Source organism: Pteropus alecto, unplaced genomic scaffold (genome assembly GCF_000325575.1).
Source record: "Pteropus alecto unplaced genomic scaffold, ASM32557v1 scaffold24, whole genome shotgun sequence".
NCBI classification, from domain to species: Eukaryota; Metazoa; Chordata; class Mammalia; order Chiroptera; family Pteropodidae; genus Pteropus; species Pteropus alecto.
Window position 1 is genome coordinate 26,696,403 of NW_006439192.1, and position 24,592 is coordinate 26,720,994.

Consider the following 24,592-nt stretch of genomic DNA (forward strand, 5'->3'; position numbering starts at 1 on the left):
AGCAAGCAAAGCAATAAGTTTAATGTCTGGGCATGGTATTCTATGGAGTTATAAATATCTGGAAAAGATACTTACTGTCCCTATTTTATAGAATCTTCCTGCATTTAAAGGTGAAATGATGAATACAGGGCAACTTTCCAGTTAATTCAATGATACAGCGTCTCCTTGGTTTACTTTAATTCTTGAAACTAGCTCCTTTGAAAATGCATGTGAGTGCGTGTGCACATGTGCATGTGCGTGCGAATGCTCTATCCATGTCTTGGGGTACACCCGTACAAATGTATCCACAGGTACCTGTGTGCATGTGTTGGGGGTACTGCAGCAGCTGATTCTCTATGTTCCTAGGCTATGTGGAACCAGACATAGTGATTCAGCATGGAGCATTTGTTGTTGCAGATAACTAAAAAAATGGATCATGACCATAAATCTAACTCAACCAGGTGGGTCCCTAGCTCTGTGACTGAGCTCCAGAAGCACAAGGCTTTGTGCTCTCGAAGTATCTCGATGATACCTGGAGTTCCTAGTCTGGAAGGTTTTGGGCAACTCTCTTTAGTAGACACAGCTATGGACTTAAATCGCATTTATTTTTGGTATATTTTATTTACAATTATTCATTCTTTCTTGAAATATTTTAAAATAGTCTTGATAAAATAATTACATAAAACAATCTTCACTTTTTGTTACATATGGCACAGAATAATTTTACACTTCTTAAATATGTTTCATTGATACACAACTAGCAGGAGCACCCTTTGCCAAAAGCAGTACAGTATCTTAGTTCCATTCGGTTACGGTAGCACTCTAAAAAATGACCATGAGATGGCGCTGTGGCCAAGAGATTATGTTTTAAAATGCGTTTTCCCTAATTATGGCATTTAAACCCTTTCTTTAAATATAGAAGAATCTACTATTCAACTTACAGTAGAGATAGGTTGGTTACTCTATTTTAATAGTACTGAGTAGGACTGAGTTCTTTTATTACAGATCCATAAATCATTCAAGGACTGTGTTTCGCTGGGGTGAAGGGTACATTTAAAAAGCCTCAGTAGTCAGAAAGTCCCCAGACTAAACAAAGGTCCCGAAGATACCATTTTAATTAAGACCATTCAATTATATATAAGGACTATTGTTTTCATAACTCTCATAGACTTATGTTAAAGTCTTCCCATAAAATCAGATCAACTTCCAGTTCATTTAAAGAAGTGATAGTTCTGTTACATTTTAATCTACTTTGACAGCAATAGAAGGTCATAGAAACATTAGAACATGAATTCACATTTAAATCAATATGATACAAACATGCACACATGTATATATTGAGTGTCTTCATAAATGGTTCTTGCTTTTCTTCCATATAAATATATAAATATTGAAGAAAGTGCATGGGAACATGTCTGTACATGTATACAGATACATGTTTGTAATATACACTTCAATAGATACTTATGGAGAGAAAAACATACACGTTTGTAATATATATGTAGTCAAAGACATTTATCAGGCAGTATTTATATTTATTCTGATCAAGATTGAGTGTATGGGCAGAATCTGTAATCTTTTCTCTAATATATAATGAGATGTGCAGAGTTATAAACTAAGGCAAAATACATTACAGCAGAGACTTTTAAATATTTTTATTTTTATCAGTTAGTAGGGTATAATCATTAAAGTAGTTCAGATCAAATTCAGCCTTGATAGTAGTGGCTTACAATAAATTCTAGCTTTGAAATAAACACTTTTCAATATATCTATAGGGATATAATTAGGATAGCCCTAATGCGTTTCCAAATTACATAGTGACACTTCCCATGTTCTTTAGTTTTTGAATCTATAATTTTATTCAAATGGCTTATAGCAAAAAATTATTTCTCATTCAATAGAAATTCTCTAGAATTGTAATCACATATCTAATATCTATTCCAGTAAGAATGTGCAGTTTAATCTAGAGTAATATCATTTATTATCTTTTTTGTTAACAAACTTTTCTACAAAACATTATATTACTGCTTTTTTAAAATTAGGGAGCCCAGTGTAAGTGGATAATAAATGAGCTAGTTTTTAGGGAAGTAGAACAAAACTTTGCTCAAAACTTTGGTAGTCATAAGTTGGGTCCAGGTTGAAGTGCGTATTTCTAAACCAATTGCACATCTTGATCTCAAGTGATATTTCCTACCTTCTGTATTTGGTTGGTATTAACTGGCAACCAGTCAAGAAACTTACTGAGAAAACTACACTCAGAGTTGAAACAAATCAGTGAATGAACCAGGTAAAAAAGAAATAAATTGATTGTCAAAATAAATTTGTAAATATTTTTGACAAGGACCATTCTAATTAGGTCATTTTCTTTAAAGGCAAAGATATCATTTTAACTATTTTTATGTCCTTAGTACCTAGGACATTTCTTCACAGATAGTACACATTCAGTAGATGATTGTGGAACTGAAGCTGAACCATTTCAGTAAATAATATTAATTGATTGCTCTGAAAGCATCAATTTACTGATGGTGCCCAGAGGAAAGTCTCCTCTATTTTACAGAGATGTCCTAAGACTCTATTGCTGTCAGTAGCCAAAAACCTGAGTTTATTTCTCAATCCTGACACAGTTACATCAATACTGCTTACTGCTCAAAGGAGCACATGCACGATGCAGCCATAAAGAGCAGGTTATCAAATGCCTCTATGGTGCTGTTTACGAAAAGCAATTTCTAGAAACGTATTTGGTAATGTTAAATTATCCTTTCGATAGTGTAGCTAGTAGAACAAACACTAAACGAGACCACATTGGAAATTTAGAATAAAGCACATGTAGTAGAAGAGAAAGCAGCAATAGCTACAAAATAACATTTAAAATCTTTTTCACTTCTGAGAATTAACCTGAAATGCAGCAAATGCCAGCAGCTTTGTGAATATTTCACAATGGCATCTATGAAAAAGCAGAAATGAAAAAGTTGTCAAGTATTTCATTCAATTATCTTAGACTTTATAACGCTGTACTTAGTGTCTTTTTGTTGTTGTTCAGAATAAGAGGCCATTCATAGTCAACCAATTTTTCACTATTTTTAGCTATTTTTATTTACAGCAATAGGTAACCAACTCATGCCATCAATTAACAACATAGTAGCAAGGTTTCCACTTGACAATAGAAGTTAATTTAGATTTATTTATGGCCTCATTATAATTATACGATAAAAGCTAATTATTTTAAAGACATATCATTTACAATGTTAAAAATAAGTATCATAAAGCTCACAGCTGAAATGCTGCCAGAGCATTTTTGAAGTGCACATTTTGTGGCATTTAACCCTGCTTTTCACTGACAGAATAAAGTGAGGCATCTAGATATTATTGTTGGTTCCACTAGATTGGCCTAATTTTTTCCAGTCTCCCTATTATCTTTTCATTTTTTCCAGAGACGTGAAAACTCGCTCAGTGTGCCCTCTGTGGTTGCCATGGCAACCAGTCTATCACACACAGCTAACCTTTTCATTTACTGTGTTGATAATATTGTCTATAGGAGCATCTTCTGAATTTTGTTTTCCTAGCGCAACCATAGTGCAGTCATTATCTGTCATCTTGGCATCTTTCTGTGAATTCTTTTTCTGTCCTTTTTGGAGTTGACTAGACTTGTAGGCCAGGGATGGGATAGTGTTCACTAAAATTAACTGCAATGGTTTTTTATTTTCCTTGTACTGACACTGAATATACCGTGAAAAGGCTGACCTATAGGTCTTGTTGAACAGTGTGTACACTAGGGGGTTGACTGCTGAGGAGAGGTAACCGATCCAAACGAACACATTGAGCAGGGCTCCGATGATATCCTCATTGCAGGACTCTTTGCAGATGACGGCCATTATGTTCGTGATGAAGAAGGGGCACCACATCACCACAAACAGAAAGAAGACAATGCCCAGCACCTTGCAAGCTTTTTGCTCATTGCTGATGGACTGCATAGTCCTCCTGCCGTAGGATCCTGGCTCCCTGTGGATGGACCGCTGGAAGAGCTTTTCTGAAGACAGGGAACTCTGAGGGAGGAAGCTGAAAGAAGCTAATTTGGCCCGTGTGCCAAGATCACTCACACACAAATTAGCTTCTTTCTGGAGTGACTTGATAGTTAAAAAGTAGGTGATCACCATGATGGTTAAGGGAATGAAAAAAGACACGAAAGAGCCGATCAGGACAAAGTTATCATCAGCAAGTAAGCAACTTCCTTCCTTAAAGACCTTGGAATCATCCTGTAGTCCAAAGACTGGTATTGGCATGGATATACCTGGAGTTGGACAAAAAATTGAAACTTGATTATTAAGGAATTGAGTATATGAAGGCAAAAGCATTGCTACATAATGGTGGCCATACAAAGGATTTTATGACTACATTGATTTAAAGCTTAACATATACTTTAAATGACAATTTAAAATTCCCTTGAACTTAAAATTCTCTTGAACTTACTTTATATCAGAATTATTTAATAGCTTAACATACACTTTCCAGGAGAATTTAAAATTCTCTTGGACTTACCGATATTATATAGTTGTAAGATATTATATATAATATCATATGAAATTATAATATTTATTTCTAACTTATAGTTGTTCATTAATTATAATAAATACTACTAAATAATACATATTAATTCTAACATATATTAACTATACATAATATAATATATAATTCCTTACACTTATATGTTATATTGCCCTGTATAATCCTTTACTTATAAAGAAGAACAATAAATCTAGCTTTAATTTTTCATGGTATATTTTCTGATTATAACATTATACTTATAAATTGAAGAAAATACACAAAGACAAAGAAACAAAAATAAAAATGACCAATAATGCCACCACCCAGAGGTAATTGCCCAACAACAATACAACGCTGTTTATTTTAGATAAACATACACACACACATCATGCACACACTTTATAAAATTACAAACAATATATATATTTTTAGAAAATTTGAAAAATACAAAAAGGTAACAACGAATAAAGATAAATGATATGTATTTTTGCCAGCCAGGGGTAACCATAATTTATATTTTGTGTAGTTTCTTCTTCCATTTATGTGCATGTATAAGTATATATGTATATGCAGTATTTTATGTGCAGTTTTAGATCTTCTCATTTCATTTAACATTAAATTATGAAAACTGCACATATTTTAAAGTATTTTTTAAAAATATAATTTTCTAATATGGATTTAAAGTAACTTTAAGCAATTTTGATTCTTTTTAAAAAGGTTTTATTATGGAAAAATTCAAATATATGGTAAAGCAAAACAAAACAAAATCTAGCACAACAAACCCATTACCCAACTTCAACAATGATCAACTCAAGGACAATTCTGTTTTATCCACATGTCTACCTGCTGCAAGCCCTCTCATTTTATTTCAAAACAAATCCCAGACATTACATAATTCAATCTCTAAATATTTTATTATATGTTATAGATATTATTATTTATTATATATTAAATATATTATTATATATGCTACACACTCTTAAAAACCTCATAGTGTCACAATACCATTCCTAAATAGAAACTTAATATTTCCTTAATATAATTAAAGATAAAGTCTGTCTTCAAATTTCTAATTGTCTCCAAAAGGTCATTATATATTTTTAGTAGTAGAGCATTCATAAGAGTACATTACAAAATTTTAAGCAGCCACAGACTTTTCTTGAAAAATACAAGAGTTAGGTACAGAATGAGACAATACACGGGAAGATGAGCCCATGGTCAGTTGCTTCATCGCTCACATTTAGGGAACCTGTAAATCTCCCTCAGGCACGGGGCTTAGGCAGAGAAAGCAGCAGAGTAAGTGAAGGCAGCACTTGGCCTCTAATTATGCTAATTTCTCCTCCATGATGCAGGACCTTATTTAAGGGAGACATAACTGGCCACCACCACTCTTTTACAGTTTTGGAGGAGTGGGAGAATCTTCCTCTGGCCTGGGAAAGGCCAAGGCAATCATGTGATTGTCATAAAAGAAGAATCAGGGTGATGGAGAAGAAGAGGAAATACGAATCAAATACTCTGTATAACTTAGTTTAAGGTTGCTTCTTTCACGAAAGAGTAGACGCCACAGGGGCACCTGGGAGAAAGTCAGAACAAACTTCCTAATTTCTGCCCAGATTTTCAGCTCCCTCAGAACAGTGAAACAGGGAGTGTCACTGATTCTGACAGCCCTTTAGAGGCTAATAAGTGGTCACAATCTGGCCAATAACACAGGTTCATTTCAGAGGTGGGGGCTACTGCTTGCTTAACTTTTGGAAAAGCTTCCTTTGAGGATCTATAGTCTGACTTGCGCATTCTCAGAACAGAGCTCAGCTCCATCCGACCATGAACCTGACTGTCCTAACCTCACATTACCTCACTGGCCGTCCTTGCCAGCAGGGGACATTAGCTTGAGTTAAAGTAATGCTTAACACGAATCTTTCTCAGTAATATTTTCCATTGTCTTCATAGTTTTTGTCACTTGTCTACACAAGGCCATCTTGGGAGGTGTAGATAAATGACAACAGAACAGTTCTTAAGGACACTTAGTGTGGTTAATGACTGTTCATTTCCTTCATTCCACTCTGACCCTGGCCTGTTGGAAACATTCTGTGGGCCAAGAAGAGATGAAAGAACTATGGCTCCATGAGGAACATCTTCTGAGACCCTTGATACTCACGAGTTTTGTTTAGCCTTTAGAAAACTCTTGATCGTAAAAGTTAACGCAAGGTTTCTAAACAGAGTGTTTTGTATTCCAAGTGTTTGAACATGTATCTGTGAAAAGTGTTTCCTCTATTTATGTATAAGATCTTTGTTTGACAGTATAGTTGCTCATTGATTAGAAGGGATGCTTTGGAGTGAGACAGACCTGGATTTGAGTCTTGGCCTTGGCTCTGTGCTCCTGGGCCGATTACTTCATCCCTGTAGGCCTCAGTCCCTCATTTATAATACAAGGCTGGCACCCACATGCCCCTATGGATGTGGTGAGGATAAAATGAATCAAACATGTAGTGTACCTAGGACAGTGCTTAGTCCAGAATAAATGTTCTCCCAATGGTAGATAAATATGAGAGTATCTTTCTTGGCAGAATTATTTGGATTGAATACATTAACTTGATTTTTCCTCTAATTTTGTTCTATTTTACTTCATTTGTATATACTAGACTTTAATATATTAAAAAATCTTTAAAACATAATATATAATAGATCTTAAACTAAAAGAAGTTAAAAAACATTTTGGCTATTGGCTATTAGTTAATAATGATGTAATTACTAGCTTCTGTCAAAGTGACAAAGAGACTCAATTAATTTTAATTTCGTACAGCTAAAACTGTTGATTGCTTTTCTAATGTGATGAATTACAGCCATTACTATTAGTCATGACACACATAAACAAAATATCAACTGTCCAAAACAAGGTATATTATTTTATTACTAAACTCTTGGGTGTGCACTTTCCTGATTAATACAAAGGGAGTCTCCATCTCGAGACTCTTTTGCCCTATTTATTTGTGATCCGATGATTCATGTAAGTGGAAATTCTCAATAAATGAAAATATAGGATTACCTAAAACACCAAATTCTTCAATCATTTGGAATTCAGATGAGTGAATGTTCTTGTTTGGGGAGAACGAACACACACACACACACACACACACACACACACACACACACACCCCTCTAGAATGGTTCAACTTCTGTGATCAGGGAGGGAAAGGGCTGATGGACCCATCTCACTGAAGCAGAGATTTCCCCGTCTTAGCTCCCTGAGAAGAAGAGCCACTTGAAAGTGGATGTGGCAAGAGGGCACAGGCAGGCTGTCTAGAAGAGGGACTTTGACTTGGAGGGGGAGAATCAACTAATTAGGTCTTTAAATGGCCCATTCCTCTTTACCTATAACAAAAACATCCTTCTTTTTTAGTGCCTCACTCATAGTAGAGGTCAGCAAGGGTTTGTGACAGTTAAAGCAATACTCTATAAAAGGGGGGAAAGAATTTTACATTAAAGAACTAGAACACTTGGATAGGCTTTGTGAGTACAATAAGCAGTTCCAAAACACGCTCTTACCAAGAGAGATGACGATGCTGGCTGTTATCCAAGGCTGTGGTCACAGCCATATCCAGTGCATTAATTTTCTGGCTGCTTTGTTTGATAATAGCTGCTTTTGGAGACCTGACATCTCCTCTCACTTGAAATTTCTGCATATAAAGCATTTTCCTTCATGAACAAACAGAAAGTAGCTTGAACTACGTGACTTTGCATTTTGTTTTTTGTATTTTTCTGAGGAGTGGAAAACGGCAATCAAAATTCAATATCTGTATTGAACTCTTCATGCATATTTTTACTTCTTTTCATTAAAGCTCAGACAATGAAATGAATGGGAAACATTGACACCCAGAAAAACACAGGCTTTGGATGCTGTCTTTCTTTTAAGGGGTCCCCGCTTATTCTTTGCACATAAATTTTGCATCTCTGGTTAACATTTGACTGCACAGTCTGGGTATATGATCTTAACTCTGAAGTACTGGCTGTGAAAGATGAGCTTTATTTTTAATCCTAGATTTTTAGACTTTAATATCTTGGAACCGAAGATACTTCTGAGACTGTTTCCTTGGTATATAAGAAGGTCACTTTACTATGTAGCGATCCTCTGGTAGGGACAGTGGGAGTCCCCATGGCCTCAGGTCTTGTAGGAGGGGAAAAGAAAGAAATACTTCAGGGCTCTTGTGAAAAAGAGTGAATTTTGGTTCATAGGCTTCATTTTCTCTGGAACTACTACCTTTCCTTTGCATTTTAACTCATGCTGAATTTTTTCAAATTGTAAGAATGATTTATTAGCAGTTTGACAGAAAGTGCCACGAGTGAATACTGCAGAAGATTCATCATACTGCAGGGAGAGAGATTGAATATGTAGGGTGACTGGGACTGGGACTCACTATCCTTCTAATATAGACTGTAAAGCTCAGGTGTTATTAAATTCCTCATAATCTATGGTTCGCTGACAAAACAGATGTACATGAAAGTGAGAGCTACTTAAACATGTCAGTTACCCAAGAAATTTTGTTTCTTCTTAGATTAATTCTGAATATCTAATAATAAACCATATTTTTTCAAAATACTTTCACATATATGCAATTATTCTCAATTGACTTTTTTTTTTTTTACAAAATTGTACAATATTACCCACACTACACTAAGAGCAGATAAAAATTTTACTTTACAGAAAAACTGAAACCTAGCAAGCTTAAATGATTTATTTAGAATTGCACAGCAATTTGGGGCTGAAATCAAGACTCAGTCTTAGGTTTCTCAATTCTTATGAATGATTTTTACCTGCTGATTTGTTTGTTTTATGATAATTATAAAAGTTTATGAATTTATCAGATGTCCTAAGACTAGTTTTAGGAAGAATGTGATAATTTGAAAATCTGCAAAATTTGCATATATGTACATTGTTTTGGAGAAAGCTAGAGCTTTCATTAGATTATCAGAAAAGTTTCTGCTCGCAAGGTGGGTATTAGCACTGAATTTTATCAATGTCCTACACACAGAGCACAAACACTCCTGATGATTCTCTCTATACCTTGATACTTTCTTCTTTCATCCTTTAATCTCAAAGTCTAAATTTTCTCTAGTGAGACATTGTTATTTGAGGGCAGACAGATATTTAAAAACTAAAATCCTTATAATCAATACCTCATTTCTTTTTTATATAGTGGTTATTCTCAACTTTGGCTGCATATTAGAATTACCTAGGGAACTTTTAAAAATTACATTGTTTGGGTTCCATTCCCAGGGGTTCTGCTATTAGTACTTTAAAAATACTAATGCTCAGACCCCACATGGACATTGTTATTAAAACAAAGGAGCACCCGCTTGATCCTAATACACAACCAGTGCTGAGAATCTGGAGTGTGTAGGGTTAAAAGTGTAGTATAAATGTGTTTATGTTGAAATAAAACTAAATCAAGTAAAGTTTTACAGCTCTGCCTTTTGCCTTGTTAAATAAATTTATTAATATCCCACAGTAAAGCGAAGCAGAGAATTGATGGAGAGGGAAAGAAACCTGCCCTCTATTCCTCCCCAAACTCAAACATGAGTTATCTGGAAATAAACAATGTGTGTGGGGCTATTGTGTTAAGCCATAAATCCTTGTTTCAATTCTTTGACTGTTATGGCTAAATCTCCAAGAAGATTTTAAACCTTGTGTTCTGCCCCAGACAATATATAACACTTGGAAGAACTGTTCAGTCTTCCTGAAGTATAAGCAGTTGTGTAGCATGTAAGCTTGTGCCTTAGTTGCCCCTGTTGTTGCTTCCTAGAAAGGCGGTCTCTTGCTCTTCTGACTTTCACTCCTTTTCCTTTTTGTTTCATAGCCCAGAAGTTGTGCTTTTTATATGATAACCTTGAACTGGAAAATAAAGAGACTGAATTGATGTGTTGGACTTGGATTGTCAGCCATTACTGCCACATCTGGAAGCCCATCCACATGTTTCATCCCAGGGCAGACTGACTTCTGTCTACCACCTTTTTCCCTGACAACACACTACAAAACCCAAATAGAAACTGAATGATATAATGTAATTCGAAAAAGTTATCAGAGCTCCAAGTAATAGAGTCACAAGTAATAGAGCAACTTTTCAAATTCTTAAATTCAACTTGTTATCCATTGCCTCCGCTTTTTTTAATAAGCAGAATTATGCTATCCATGAACAATGGAACGTGCTCATGAGCAAAGGTTTATTTACAAAAAAAAATTCATCTCTGTTCCATGTTATTAATCTCATCTTTAAAGTATTATATCCTTTCTTCCATTTGTTTTAAGGGGACAGATTTTGGAGTCATTCTTTCTGAAAGCTTTGAGAATGAGTATTACATATGACATCTCATTTCAGAGACTCTGATATAGATGATGTGTATAGAAACAGTTATGGTGTCTGGAAAATTAGCTTGTAGCAGGTGCCCACATAATCCAGGCCTACAGGTAGTCATTTCTCCTTCCTCCAGCCTCTCTTACACGGCTTCCTAAAGTATCACATAAATCACGTTATGTCATGAAACATTACATTGTCCCTAATGCTTGAGTTATTATCAACTACTGGGTGCTCCTTACGAAGTTTTGTGATCTAGTCTTAATGTGATTATTCAACTTTCTCAATTTTTGACGTAGTCATGCAATATTCTCTCTTCTTTGTGTTATGCCTTGAACTATTCAGAAGATATACATATAACTTGATTTTCAGCTAATCGTATAGTGAGATCTGAGAAACTCCCAAGATTTGCCTGCTCCCACATGCATCTTTCCTCAGTGGCTTGCTTGGTACACAGCAATATCCTACTGTTAGAGTGAGAGGTCCTATTTTATGTATCTATAATACCTGGGAGGGTTAACTATTAATCCTTGCTCAGGGTGCAGTGGCACAGAGATGGGCAACAGGGGAAGTCCTGAAGGCACAGGTCTTGGAAAGGAAAGTTGTCATAGGAGGTGAGACACAGAGAGTATCTCAGGTCAGAGAGAGATGTGGCATCTGTGGCATGTTGGGTTGTTCCCGAGGGCCCTCAGCACCATGGTGGAAGGCATGCTATATATAGTAACTGGGAGGTGCAGATTCATGTTTCCATTTTGCTCTAAAACAGTTCTGATGCCTTCTCCCTCCTCAAAATGCTCTACCAATCAGTGGTGACTCTAGATTTCTCTGTAGCAGGGCCGCGGGGTTGCAGCCAGTTGGGTGTGGGAGAGAAAGGCAACCTGTTTTGTGGCTACATTTGTATAGGAAGCGTACTGCTTTTACTTTGACTGTATGATTATTTGGGGTTGGTTTGTGGGGGGCTGCAGATTATGTTCCCAAACCATATCCTGCATTTCTTTTTTTTTTAAATTAAATTTATTGGGGTAACATTGGTTAATACAATGATATAATTTTCAGGTGCACATTATAATTTGACATCTGTATATTCTATTGTGTGTTTACCACCCAAAGTCCAGTTTCCTTCAGCTACCATACATTTCTTTTAAGACATATCTCATAACATCTTTCTTTCAAGACACAACTTGTATGAAGCCTTCTCTAAATTATTTCTCTGTAATAAGAACTCTTTCCTTATTCTATATTTCTTTCCCATCTTCCTAAATAATTTATGCAGTGCTAATTCACACTTCTAAAACCTTAATTTTTTTCTAGAAATGTCATTTCACTGATGAGATTATAGCTCATCAATAGTAGGGGTATCTTTTTCTTTACTTCTTGTAAGCCACTTCAGTTTCTAATGCAGCTCTGCTTATACCAGGGGCTTAGCAAGTGCTTATGGGATTGGTGAGTAACTGAATGAGGAAGACAAAGATAGGGAATTATAATAAATGTGAGTTATAATAAACTTTACAAACACAATTCGAATTTACTGAAATACTTCATAACATTTCTCTTCATTTTTTTTTCTGGAAAAACACAGTAAATGAAGCTGCCAATTAGCCTCGTAGGGCAGAAAGAAGGGAAACAAATATTTATGTGATACTTAATTTGTATACTCTTCTGAGAGAACTACATACAGAAATAACCAGCACATGAGCTGACCCTCTTAACAGCTAAAATCACAAGGGAGAAGATTGCTATAAAACACAGTGCCTGTGTAGGAATCAGGAGACCTGGGTTTATTTCTGTCTGTTCTGACTCATATCCTGAATCTTGGGCTGTTAATTTTCTTAAAGCTCTTCTTCAAGTAAACTAAACAAATATATATGAGGAAACTAGAGCATGACATAGTGGGGAAAGCACATAATAGGGCATCACAAGACACAGGTTTCTGTCCTGAGTCTGTCAAACACTAGCTGGTTGACCTTATGTCACTTCATTTTAAAGTCTTCTTCTATAAGGTGGAGATAAAAAGAGGCCTTCTCTAATTTACATATAGGGCTTTGGTGAGAAAACAGTGAGGCAATGTATTTGAATTATTTTGTAAATGTTTAAGATGAAAGTGATTATAATTTACTAAGCATGATGCTAGACTACGTGGGTACTGCAAAAGACCTTAGATATCTTCATGAAGCCTAAAATTTCGTAGGGAAAACAAAATATAGTAAGAGAGTAGCACAGGATAGAATGGGATCAAGAGGCAAAATAGGTTACCATGGATAAACACTCCTACATGATGTCAGAATGTGATGCTTATTGTGGGTTAGTGTCTCTGAGAAAGAGTTGTGCAGGAGACAAAGTTGCTGACCTGGGTCTTGTGGGTGAATCGAATCTGGACAAGGGTCTGGGCCAAAGGCAAAGAGACAGGATCACTGTACATCTGGGGTCATAGTGCACCTGGCCTTGCTGGGGCTGAGTTCTGCTGTGTTTGGCATTCAACTATGAACTCGAGCAAGCACACATGCTGCTTATCAGAGGCATCAAGCTGATCCTCCCCAGTGACAGCAATCAGTTTTAGTCACTCATCCATTAATCAAATATTAATTGAACATGCAATGAACTAGATACATTAGGAATTCAAGAGGAAGAGGTGCTTGAGTCTATAATGCCTGCTTTACAATCCAAGACTTTTCGATGTCTTTCATGGACTCATCAATCCAAAATGAGACTAGAGCGGATGAAGGTACAGAGATATAAGCAGGAAAATCAAGTTTAGCACTGGAATCAAATTGTTAAGAATAATGCAATCAAGGTAAATCTGTATCTACCCTGGATTTTTTTTAAGACAGCTATAATGCAGGATAGTAGTTCTCAAACATTTTGGTCTCAAGACTCTTTTACACATTTAAAAATTATTGAGGACTCCAAAGAGTCTTTGTTTTTGTGGGTTATACCTAAAAATATTTATTGTATTAGACATGAAAACTGTGCCCACTAAACATAATTTATTGCTTCATTTAAAAAGAAAGTAATAGGCTCAATACATATTAATATAAATATTTTTATGAAAAATAATTATATTTTCCAGAGAAAATTTAATAGTGAGAAGAGTGGCATTGTTTTACAGTTTTGAAAACCTCTTATGCCTTAATAAAAGACAGTTGGATTCATCTATATGCTTCTGCTTCAGTCTGTTGTTTACATTATACACCAAGTATCCTCTGTAAATGAAAAGTCCACTATATCTTCATAAAATGATGAAAGAGAAAAGGGTGAACATCTTATTTTTCCCTGGCTTTATTGAGATATTGACATATAACTTTGTGATAGTTTAAGGTGTACAATGTGATGACCGATATCCACATACACTGCAACATGTTTGCTGCAATAAGCTTAGTTAACACATTCTTCACCTCACATCATTGCCATTTTTTGTTGTTATGGTGAGAACATTAATAGCTCTACACTAATAGCAACTTCCAAGTATATAATAGAGTATCGTTAACTATAGTCATCGCACTGCACCTTAGATCCCTGGAACTTATTCATCTTATAACTGAGAATTTGACCAACATTTCCCCACTTCTTCCATCCTTCAGCGCCTGACAACCATCATTTGACTCTATGTTTAATGTTTTTAGATGCTGCATGTAAGTGAGATCATACAGTATTTGTCTTTGATTATTTCACTTAGCATAATGCCATCCAGGTCCATCCTTATTATTACAAATGGCAGGGTTTCTTTCTTTTTTTAATGGCTAAATAATATCACATTGTGTATATATATTACATCTTCTTTATCAATGGACACTTAGTGTGTTTCCACGTCTTGGCAATTGTGGATAATGCTAAATGAACATGGGAAAGCAAATATCTCTTTGAGATAGTGATTTAATTTCCTTTGGATATTATTATTCTTATAAAAATAGTATTGACCTCTTAGAAGGTCCTGAAAGCATCCTAGATATTCTGGAACACATTTTGAAAGCCACTGATGCAGGAGAAAAAGCCATCAGCTTAGAGTCAGAAAACCCAGGTTTGGAGGCCCTATGATCTTAAGCAAGCCACTTAATCCCTTTTATTAAGAATACATCCCTCTGATCTTTTTTCTATAAAATTAGGATTCTTTAATATAATCCCTTTAAAAAGATTATCATGAAGAGTATAAATGAGAATTGCTATACCATTGATAGTAAATATACACTTGACCCATGAACAATGCCTGTACAGCTGAAAATTCACATATAATTTAATGGGAACTGCACATATGCAGATCTCCAGCCACCTGTTGAGCCTTGAATAATGTGAGTTTGAACTGTGTGGGTCAGTTGAATTGAACGGGGTCAATTGAAAAAAATTTGCCTGTAAGGAAACCCTCCTCGTTCAAACCCCCGTTGTTTAAGGGTCAACTGTAGTGTTGTCTAGCAGATAGAAATCATAGAGAAGAATGTTTGACAGCTTCCCTTAATGTGCTGAGTCCTTTATTTTGTCTAAAAATCCTTGCTCTAGCTGAAACTTTCTATATCCCTTGTTTGTCTTTAACAGAAATGAAAATCAGCTTGCTATCATCCTTATAGTTTAGCTTCAAAATCTGTGCCTTGCTTGCTTCCTTTACACAGAGGTCTGTTAATGTGGAAACAGTTTATCAATCAACACGGAGGACTTGCAGAGCAAGACCATCTCCTAAAACAGCCGATAATGACTTCCTCGGCTCTGTCATTTTCCATAACTAAGTAGCAAATGTTGAAAATTTAATATCTTCTGTGGATAGTTACCCTTAAGTCAACTGTCAGAAGTACTGAATAATGGTTGTGCAATGTGATAATGCTTTAGAAAATACATTAGGATTTACAGAGCAAGAATAAAAGAGAGATTTCTACCGAGCACTTCCTCTGTGGGAACAAGAGTGGCCTTATAAAATCTGGGTCTTCTCTTTCAGGTGTTGGGGTTCATAGAAATTAGTATGAATGGCTTTCTCCCAAGGCAGCTCCCAATGAAAGGTTCTCAAAGATGGGTTTGCCATTGCTTGTATTATCACAGTTTGTTGGTTTTAGACAATAGGAGTTAATTTGGGCTGATTTAGCAGAAAATGAGTTTAATAAAATGATATTGAGTAGTTTAAAGAATTTTTGAGGGCTGGGCTCCAGTCTAAATTTTCTGGAGTAAAATTGCATTGCAGACTTGTTCAGATGAGAAGACTTTTTGCTGTTTTTCTTGTCCATTGAGCACCAGAGGGAAAAACAACAGAAGCTTTTGTCATTTCTACACCAGAGACTCAGTTATGGAACCACTGGAAGCCTGATGCCGCAGCTATCTCAATGCGGGCAAAAAGGAGGTGCTTGCACATTTTTTGTTCATTTTGCTCTTTTTTTATATCGCAGTTTACCAGGGTGCTGCTCTTTGGTGAAACCTAGGCTATGTGCCAAAGCTCTAGCTATAAGGAATTTGAGAATTTGAGTTCTGCCTCTTGAGAATTTCCCCAAATATAGAAAGCCTAGTTGAAAGAGATGGGCAACTACAGATATGACAGGCACCCATTTCACTTGACCTACGTATGGCGTGATTTGCAGCTGTTGTAATTGGGTTGGGCTGGGGAAATGCCTCTTCCAAAGATGGCAATGCTAGAGTTTCTGGCCTCTTCTTATTTTCCTCTTTTTCTTGTTATTGTCCTCTTTTTCTGTTATCCCTGTAGCTAGCATATATTCAAGTATTTAATACTTAAAAATGAATTAATCTGGAAGTTACATATCAATAGCCGTGAACTCAAATGTTTATGAGGATAGTAGTAATTTAACTGAGTTATGTAGTGGGTTATAAAATAGGGAGAGTGGTGCTTGTTCTAAGGACAATCAGATTCAATTAAAAAACACACACTGTGCCAACCAAATAAAACATATCTGTGGGCTAGACAGAGGTTTGGAGTTTTAAATAAATTTTTCTTAGTGGTTCTTCTTTATTCATATCCCTTATAGGCTTCTCATCTTGGCCTTGCTCTTGGGGTCACTGTCCCTGTACTGATAAACTGACACTATTTCTACCACGAGGCTCAAATATGTTTTTGTTTTGGTTCCTAAGTTCTATGATCAAGAATGATCTTTCTCAGCTTTGTTTCAGATATATTTCCCATGGACTCATATCAATACTGTTGTCACATAGATGGGTAAGCTCTGGTTCTGACATTGCCTCTGGAGGAGGGGGACACAGGAAGTCCCTAACTAATCACTCCCTTTTCTAACCTGAGCTAAACTTCTGTATTTCCCTCTTGTCTTAGCCACTCCCTCTTGAGATGCTAGGATTTTAGAAGCTTTTGTACAGTTCCACCTTCCATTTCTTTCATCGCCTGTCAGTCTAGTTGGCCCAGACTTCCACACTTCACACCCAGTTTAGGAAAGCCTGAGATAAAGAGCTTTGGGTTTTGATTTCTCTCAGACCGTATTTGTAAGGAGTGATACTAAAGTCGCTATTCAGTGAGATTTCATTTACTCCATCTTCTACAAAGTTGTTCATATCCTAAAATTTCATTGATTTTTGGGGAAAACACTGGAGAGAAATTATGACATCAGAGAGACATTTCTCTGGTCTAAGTTTTGCTTCTGAATGCTCGTCTTCCCCAGTCTAAGTATGGTCTTAGCTTGCTGAAATATGACCTGATGTCAGGTTAAAAAGCAGCTTTAACCAAGAAGTTCATTTGGTTGTTATCAAGAGGACCATTTATTATTTTTTTGAAGAGCTACAATAGAGCTTGATTATGATCTAGTAAAGCATATTCCTTTTACACTTAGTGAATCAAGGTAGAGAGATATTAAATGCTTGCGCAAGTTTACACTGATAGGTAAAAAGAGTGGGGAAAAAAATCATATTTAGAGGTGTCCACCATGTCAGACACCGTGTAGATCTTCACAGATGTGAGAAAATTTCATCCTCACAGGCACCCATAAGGCAGGAATTATTATTCCCATTTTACCAGTGAAGAAAATTGAAATTCCATAATTTATTTCTTTCAATTAGTAAAGAAATGAGCTAGAATTCAAACCTAGGACTGATTTATTTTCTTTTGCACCTCATTTTTGTTAGGACCTGGCCCTCATGACCCCTAGTCTAACGGTCCTTTACATTAGAGTGTTTAGTTAGCTTTTTCTTTGCTTTCATTTTATAACAAATACTTTTCTGGGTTTTAAGGGTGAAGAATGTTTACTTGTAAAGAGCCTTGAGATAACACGAGCATTATGTGAGCTTTTAGGAGAAATGGAAGCAGGAGATAGAAAATAAAAAAGAAACAAAATCTCCATCCCACGATGTGCACTGCCATCTACATAACTAGACTTCACTCACATAAGTCTTCAATAAAAGTATCCTATTTAAGGTCACAAAAACTCTTTAATAAGAAACACAAATATATAGCTGCCTCCTTGGCCTCTCAACTTGGATGTCTCTAACAGGCATTGCTAACCTTACATGGCCACAGTGGAACTCTGGATTGCACCCCCTTCCCCATTTCTCCACATTCCGCATCCTAGTTAATGGCATTACAATCTACCCAGGTGCACAGCTCAAAAACTTAGAAGTCATCCTTTCCATCATCCTCCCCTTGCAAAAAAACTCACCAACATTCTATTAATTCTACCTCCAAAATATATTTATTGTCCAAATCTTTTACCTCTCCCTATTGCCACTGCAATCTCTGTACTCCAAGTCATGAAGATGCATTCCTGAATTACTATAAGAGCTTCTGCATTGATCTCATTGTTTCCATCCTTACCTATGTATCACTCCCCAAAACCCTCAGAGATCCCCCAGTGTACTTAGATTAATGTCCAATCTTCTTACCTTGGTTTCAGACTCTCTGTAACACAGCTCTGTCTACCTCTCCTTTCTTGTCATCGTTTTTTGATGAGCTGCACTGGCTCCTTGCTGATCTTCAGCCCCATAAATTGGTTTCCACCTTAAGGCCTTAAGGCTTGCTGTCCCCACTGCTAGGGACATGCCTTCCATTGCTGTTTCCATGGCAGACTCCTTTTTATTATTCAGCATCAATTTTAATGCCTCTCCTCAGTGAGGCCCTTCCTGACAGCTTCATCTAATACACCTTTGTCGCACTGCCTGAGTCACTTTATAACACATTTCCTTGATTTGTTTTCTCCATAGCTTTTGTCACTATATGAACAATTTTTGTTGGTCTATATATTTGTTGTTGTTGTTATTGTTGTAGTTGTTGTTATCTGTCTCTTTCCAGAAACGCGAACTTCATAAAAGCAGGGTCTTCCTAATATAATGTCTAGCACATAGTATTTAAATAGTAAACACTAAATAAATATTTGTGGAATAAATGAATAAGCAAATTCGGAGTCTTTTGGGACATAAAATGAAGAAAGCAGTTATGACTAAATAATAGACCTCCTCATTACCTTGATTATAGGGGGAAAAGCAAGAGTTTGCCCAAATACACTCATTTGGGAGACTAAAAAATATGACAAATTAGAGCTTTGTAGAAGATGAAGGTAAAGCTATTAAATAGCAGGGCTTTCTACAGATATTACCCTTTCTCTAATATCCTACACTGAATAATGATCCTTTATCTTTACAACCTAACACTTTTTCATGGACACTACATAGTGATGGTAGTGATGATAATAATAGTAATCAAATAATAGTAGTAGCAAATACTTGTGTAATGTTTCTTACATTTCAAGCATTGTCCCAAGCACTTTATACAAATTAGCTCCCTTAGTCCTCACAGCAACACTGTGAGGTAGGTACTATTATTATTTACATTTGCTGAGGAAAACCTTAAGGCATAGAGAGGTTAAATAACTTGCTTAAGGTCACAGAGTATGTGTGGAAGTAGAATTTTGAGATGCAGTCAATCTGGCTTCACAGACTGTATGCTTCTTTGCTCTGTGGCCTCAGCACAGAGCCAGAATGCGGGCTCAAGGGGTTAAACTATCTCGCTTCAGAAAATCTACTGCTTAGCAAGTCATATCAGTCAGGCCTGGTTCCTGATCCTGCATCATCAGGTCTGGATCCTCAAATTCATGTTGTGCCTTACCTATGAAATATGTTTATGAGCGCAAACTTCCTTCTTTCTGTGTTTGTGTATAAATTTCACACTTAGAATCATTTAGATACTATCCATGGAAGGGCCAGTCATGGATTCCCAAAGGAGAGATACAAAAATGAATGAGATGTGCATGGACCTGCTGTTCAGGAGCTTAGAGTGAAGGAGTAATTATCTACTGTAAGTCTTTAATGGTCACCTCCCAGGTTTTTTTTTTTTTTTTTAATTTAACATTTTTACGGGAACATTACAGGAACATGTCAAACTTTTTAAAAAATTACAATTTCCTTCACTGTTTCTTACAATGTTTATTCTTTCATCAGTTCCAGCTGATTTGTGTCTCATACCTGTGCTGACATTGAGTATTTTTCTTCCAAATTAACCTTTAGATGATTTCGGGGGTGGGATGGGCAAGAACCCTCTGAAAATGAATCCAAAAGTTTCTGTTTTTGTGACTATTTCTTAGGAGAGAGGTAATCTCCCAGTACTCTATAACACAAAAGCAATTTGGAACCACTGAACCTAGATATACAAAAGCTTTGTGGTGTGTGTGTGCGTGCGTATGTGTGTATGTCCTAGTAAAATCATAGCTTTATTTCTCCTGGATATTACTTTTCTGAGAATATGAAAGCAATTTGTACTTTTAAAAACATTAAGAAACAAAAGTCACAGTAAAAAAATCTAATGAGTCAGATAGTTTTAAGGAAATGCTGGAAAATGATAAAGGATGAGCTTCTTGATGTATTGTATTTTAGGTTAAAACATACACACACATCATAAAACACATTAACTTTAGTATTATGGGGATACATTAATTTGCTAGGTTACATACATTGTTAATATTGAAGTAGTTATTAGAATAAGTCAGACCAAAATAATACTTTTACATAGAATATCTATCTGATGAAAACAGGAACTTCTGAAAAATTTCTTCAGTTCTCCACTTCATTTTACAAGGGTAGGATGGTTTTAGAGTAACTGGGAGAGAGATCCGCCCCCCCCACCCCCAATTTGGGTATGGGGTGTGGTTATGGATCCAGCTAAATAAGCTGAGAACTTTCTGACGATATATTCACCACTTTTTAAAGTTTTATTATAGTAACAAGGATATTGTTCAACCAACTCTAGCCCACTAAATACTGAATCAGATGCATTTTTGTGGTAGGCAGAATAATAATTCCCCAACACCCCCTGCAGCAACACACAAATGTCCACATCTAACTCCTGGAACCTGAATATGTTACATAACAAAAGAGAATTAATGTTGCAGATGGAATTAAGGATGCCAATCTGCTGACTTTCAAATAGGGCGAGGATCAGAGATTATCTAGGTGAGCCCAATGCAATAACAAGGGTTCTTAAAAGTGGAAAAGGGAAACAATAATTAGATCAGGGTGATTCAATCTTTGGAGATGGTGGAAGGTGGCCTCTAGAAGTTGGAAAAGGCAAGACAACGCTTTTTCCCCTAGAGTCTTCAGAAGGAATGCAGCTCTGCTGACACTTTGACTTGGTCCAATGAGGCCCATATTGGATTTCTAAAACTGTAAGTAATACATTTGTGTTTTCTAAGACAACAAAAGTATTGTTTAATTTTGTGGTGATTGTTATAGTAGCAACAGGAAATACGTACACATTGCCTGGAGCTGTTCCTGCTCTGACACTTGGATGTTGCTATAGGTGTGCACACTCATGGAGATGGTCAGAGAGGGGCTCTCCAGGCTGTGATGTGTGTTCACTTGCATAGAGCACCTCCCTGTTCCCACTGTGTTAATGGCATTGTCTTTGTCCCTGCACATTTGGAGTGGCATTCACCACAAGAATTCTTCAAAGGGTCAAGCTTGATAAGTTTTGATGCCTTTCAGATTCATGTATTAACTTTTAAAACCTTCTGTGAGCAAGATAATTGTTCCATAATGTGAAAAGCAATACTGCTTTATTTATGCAACTTAAATGCTGTTCACAGCTGTGGCTAAGTGGGGTGAAATAAACACTAGACTGGGAGACTGAACCCCTGGCTTCTTTCCTTGGTTCTTCCTCATATGAGCTACGAATTTTACAAACTTCTATTCTCCCATAAACACTTTATAATAACTTTGTCAAGTTCTTAAAAAAATATTTTTCACATTTGAGTTCAAACTGGGTCGAAACTAGATTATTTTTTTGGAAGCCAACATCTTAATTCTATAACTTACAATGTTAAATTATCCCAATATGAACATGCTGTCTTTTTGACTAGTTAAGCTTTCTTTTATGCCTTATAATAGTTTTAAGGTTTCTTTTTTCATAAAGATTTTGGGAATTCTTATGTTAATTTATCATCATTTTGCATCAAATATTGCTGTTTGTGTCAATCTGATTTTTGGTTCCTTTATAGGATGTATTATTTCTGGATTGTTGGTTCACTTGTTCTATTTTATAGAGGTCTGCTTCTCATGTGCCTAGATATTTTTCCTGTGAGTTTATGTTCCCCTGGGTATATAAACTATTACGCCTGATTCTGAACACCAGGAGTAGGAGTTAGTACTCATGCCTTTGCCTATGTGCCCTTACTAGTGATTCTGGTTGGAGAGGAGGATAGACCTTAGGGCAACTCTAGCTCAAAGATTCCATGTTTGCCCATCTGCCTGGGCCACTGCTCTAGTTCACAATCTCTTAACCGTTGGGCTGGGAAGAGCAGAAAAGAAAGCTTGGATGCCAGTTGGCTACTTCCTTCCCTTGTCAAGTGCTCTCACTCAGGGGTTCTGGACCTTGGCAATACACAGGAACCACCTGGGAATATTAAAAGTACGGACACCTGTATTAAACCCATAGAGTCTGAATATGAGCCCCAGGTGAGGCCTAGGGTGTGAGAATATTTTAAAACTCTGCAAGTGATTCTAATGTTCTGCTAAGGCTGAGATCTGCAGCCCAAGCCCTATCCTGAAGCTACCCCACTGTCTGGAGAAGGTGCTGGGCCAAGGTTATTGTTTCTTTGCTTTGGTCACCAGGCAAGTGGGCCCCTGCTCAGGGCAGTGAGGAGATGCAAACAGGGAACCAATCATTCTGTCTGTGGCTTTCAGCACTCCCCTCTGGGCTATACATCTTTCCCATGTGTGGACCTGATCATCTTCTATTTTCCTAGAGGTTTTCCATAGCTTTTTGATAGTTCTCAGATTCACCAATGTCCTTCTTTTGTTAGGTTTAGAAGAAGTAGTCTGCAGTCCTTATTAATTTGCTTTTGTAACAGGACCTGGCCCCTCTTTACTTCTCAACCTGAAAGACTAAAGGGAAATTAGCCCGAGTGACTAAGAAGGGCCCTGGTTATTGGTACCATGTGTACTTAGCAACATTTTCAAATTATGGGAGTACCAGAAGACATTGAACATAAAATGTCAAGTTTCGAATTCAATTTTTAGCTAATAAAACAAATTTCATCCCTCACAGTGTTGTCGTGAGGATTAAATGAGACAAAATGAAGAAACACACAGCAGCAAAGGTCTTTTAGGAGATGTCCATAGATGTTAGCTGAATTTGAAGTCTTTCAGTGTGACTAGGACAGAAGCATTAACTGACAGGACTATCAGGTATACGAAAATAAAAGACCCAAGAGGTAGGCAGTGTTACAAATACCACAAGCTTAGGTATTCCTTAGTGGCCATATGTTAGTGCTCCCTTCTCTGTTAGGATTGCTTATTAGACTATTAGAATTTAGTTTGTAGTTTATTAGACTTCTCTCTTATGCTACAAGAGGAGTATATAACAGAGCTTCTGCAATTTAGTTCATTTTAGGCTTGAACTGGCTGGAGGTCAAAGCTTCTGGAACTGACTTTTAGTGTCAGGTCATCTAATAGTTATTTTTGATCCTATATTGGAATAAAACATCACTATTTCAGGTCTGACCCCAACTTCAACTTTTTCCAGGCTGAAATTTTGCCCGGGAATTTTAAGATCTACATGACAAATAACAGAAATCTGCAGAGATTCTTAGGCACAGGGATGTGATAATGTAATTAACATTTGATAACAGTCAAGGCAGCAACAAATTAGCACCTTTGGCCAGGACACCATAGATTCATTCCTATTCCCCACTCTTTATGAATTGAAGACTGTCCCCCCAAAAGATGTTGTAGTCCTGATTTTCCTGTACCTGTGATTGTGACCTATAGGGAAATATGGTCTTTGTAGAAGAGCAAGTTAACATAAGATATTAGGGTTAGTCCTAATCCAGTAGGACTTGTGACCTTATAAAAAGGGGAAATTAGAACAGACAGATGAGCACATAAGCCAAAAAATTCAAAAGATTGTCAACAAACCACTGGAAGCTGAGAGAGGCCTGAAACAGATTTACACCCCTCAGAAGGAACCAACCCTGCTGATGCTGTTATTTTAGACTTCTATCCTTTAGAATCGAGACAATAAATCCTTGCTGATGAGTGACCTAGTTTGTGGCATTTTGTTATGGAAGCCCTAGGAAACTAATATACCCCCTTTCCCTCACTCTGCCTCCCAGGAGAATTGATGGCTATGGATTGGTCAGAATCAAGGACACTCATTGAATTATTAGGTTGAAACATGTGGAAGACTGATCTTTAACCATTTTGACCTTCAGAAAGGGCAGCTACACCTATCCAACCTAACATTTTAATAGTGGGTGGAGCATTTTGTGAGACTTATAAATAAGTCTCATTTAGTGGCTATCTCTCTCAATTTC

General features: G+C 36.5%; 1 protein-coding gene across 1 annotated transcript in view; it reads right to left on the bottom strand.

Annotated features, from left to right (window-relative positions):
• Positions 1–3,110: 3,110 nt before the first annotated feature.
• Positions 3,111–24,592, bottom strand: part of HTR2A (5-hydroxytryptamine receptor 2A) — a 62,358-nt gene continuing 40,876 nt past the window's right edge. Inside the window, exon 3 of the mRNA XM_006916436.1 lies at positions 3,111–4,267. Within this exon, the coding sequence (XP_006916498.1) occupies positions 3,465–4,267 (803 nt within the window). The 3' untranslated portion in view covers positions 3,111–3,464. The remainder of the gene's footprint in view (positions 4,268–24,592) is intronic.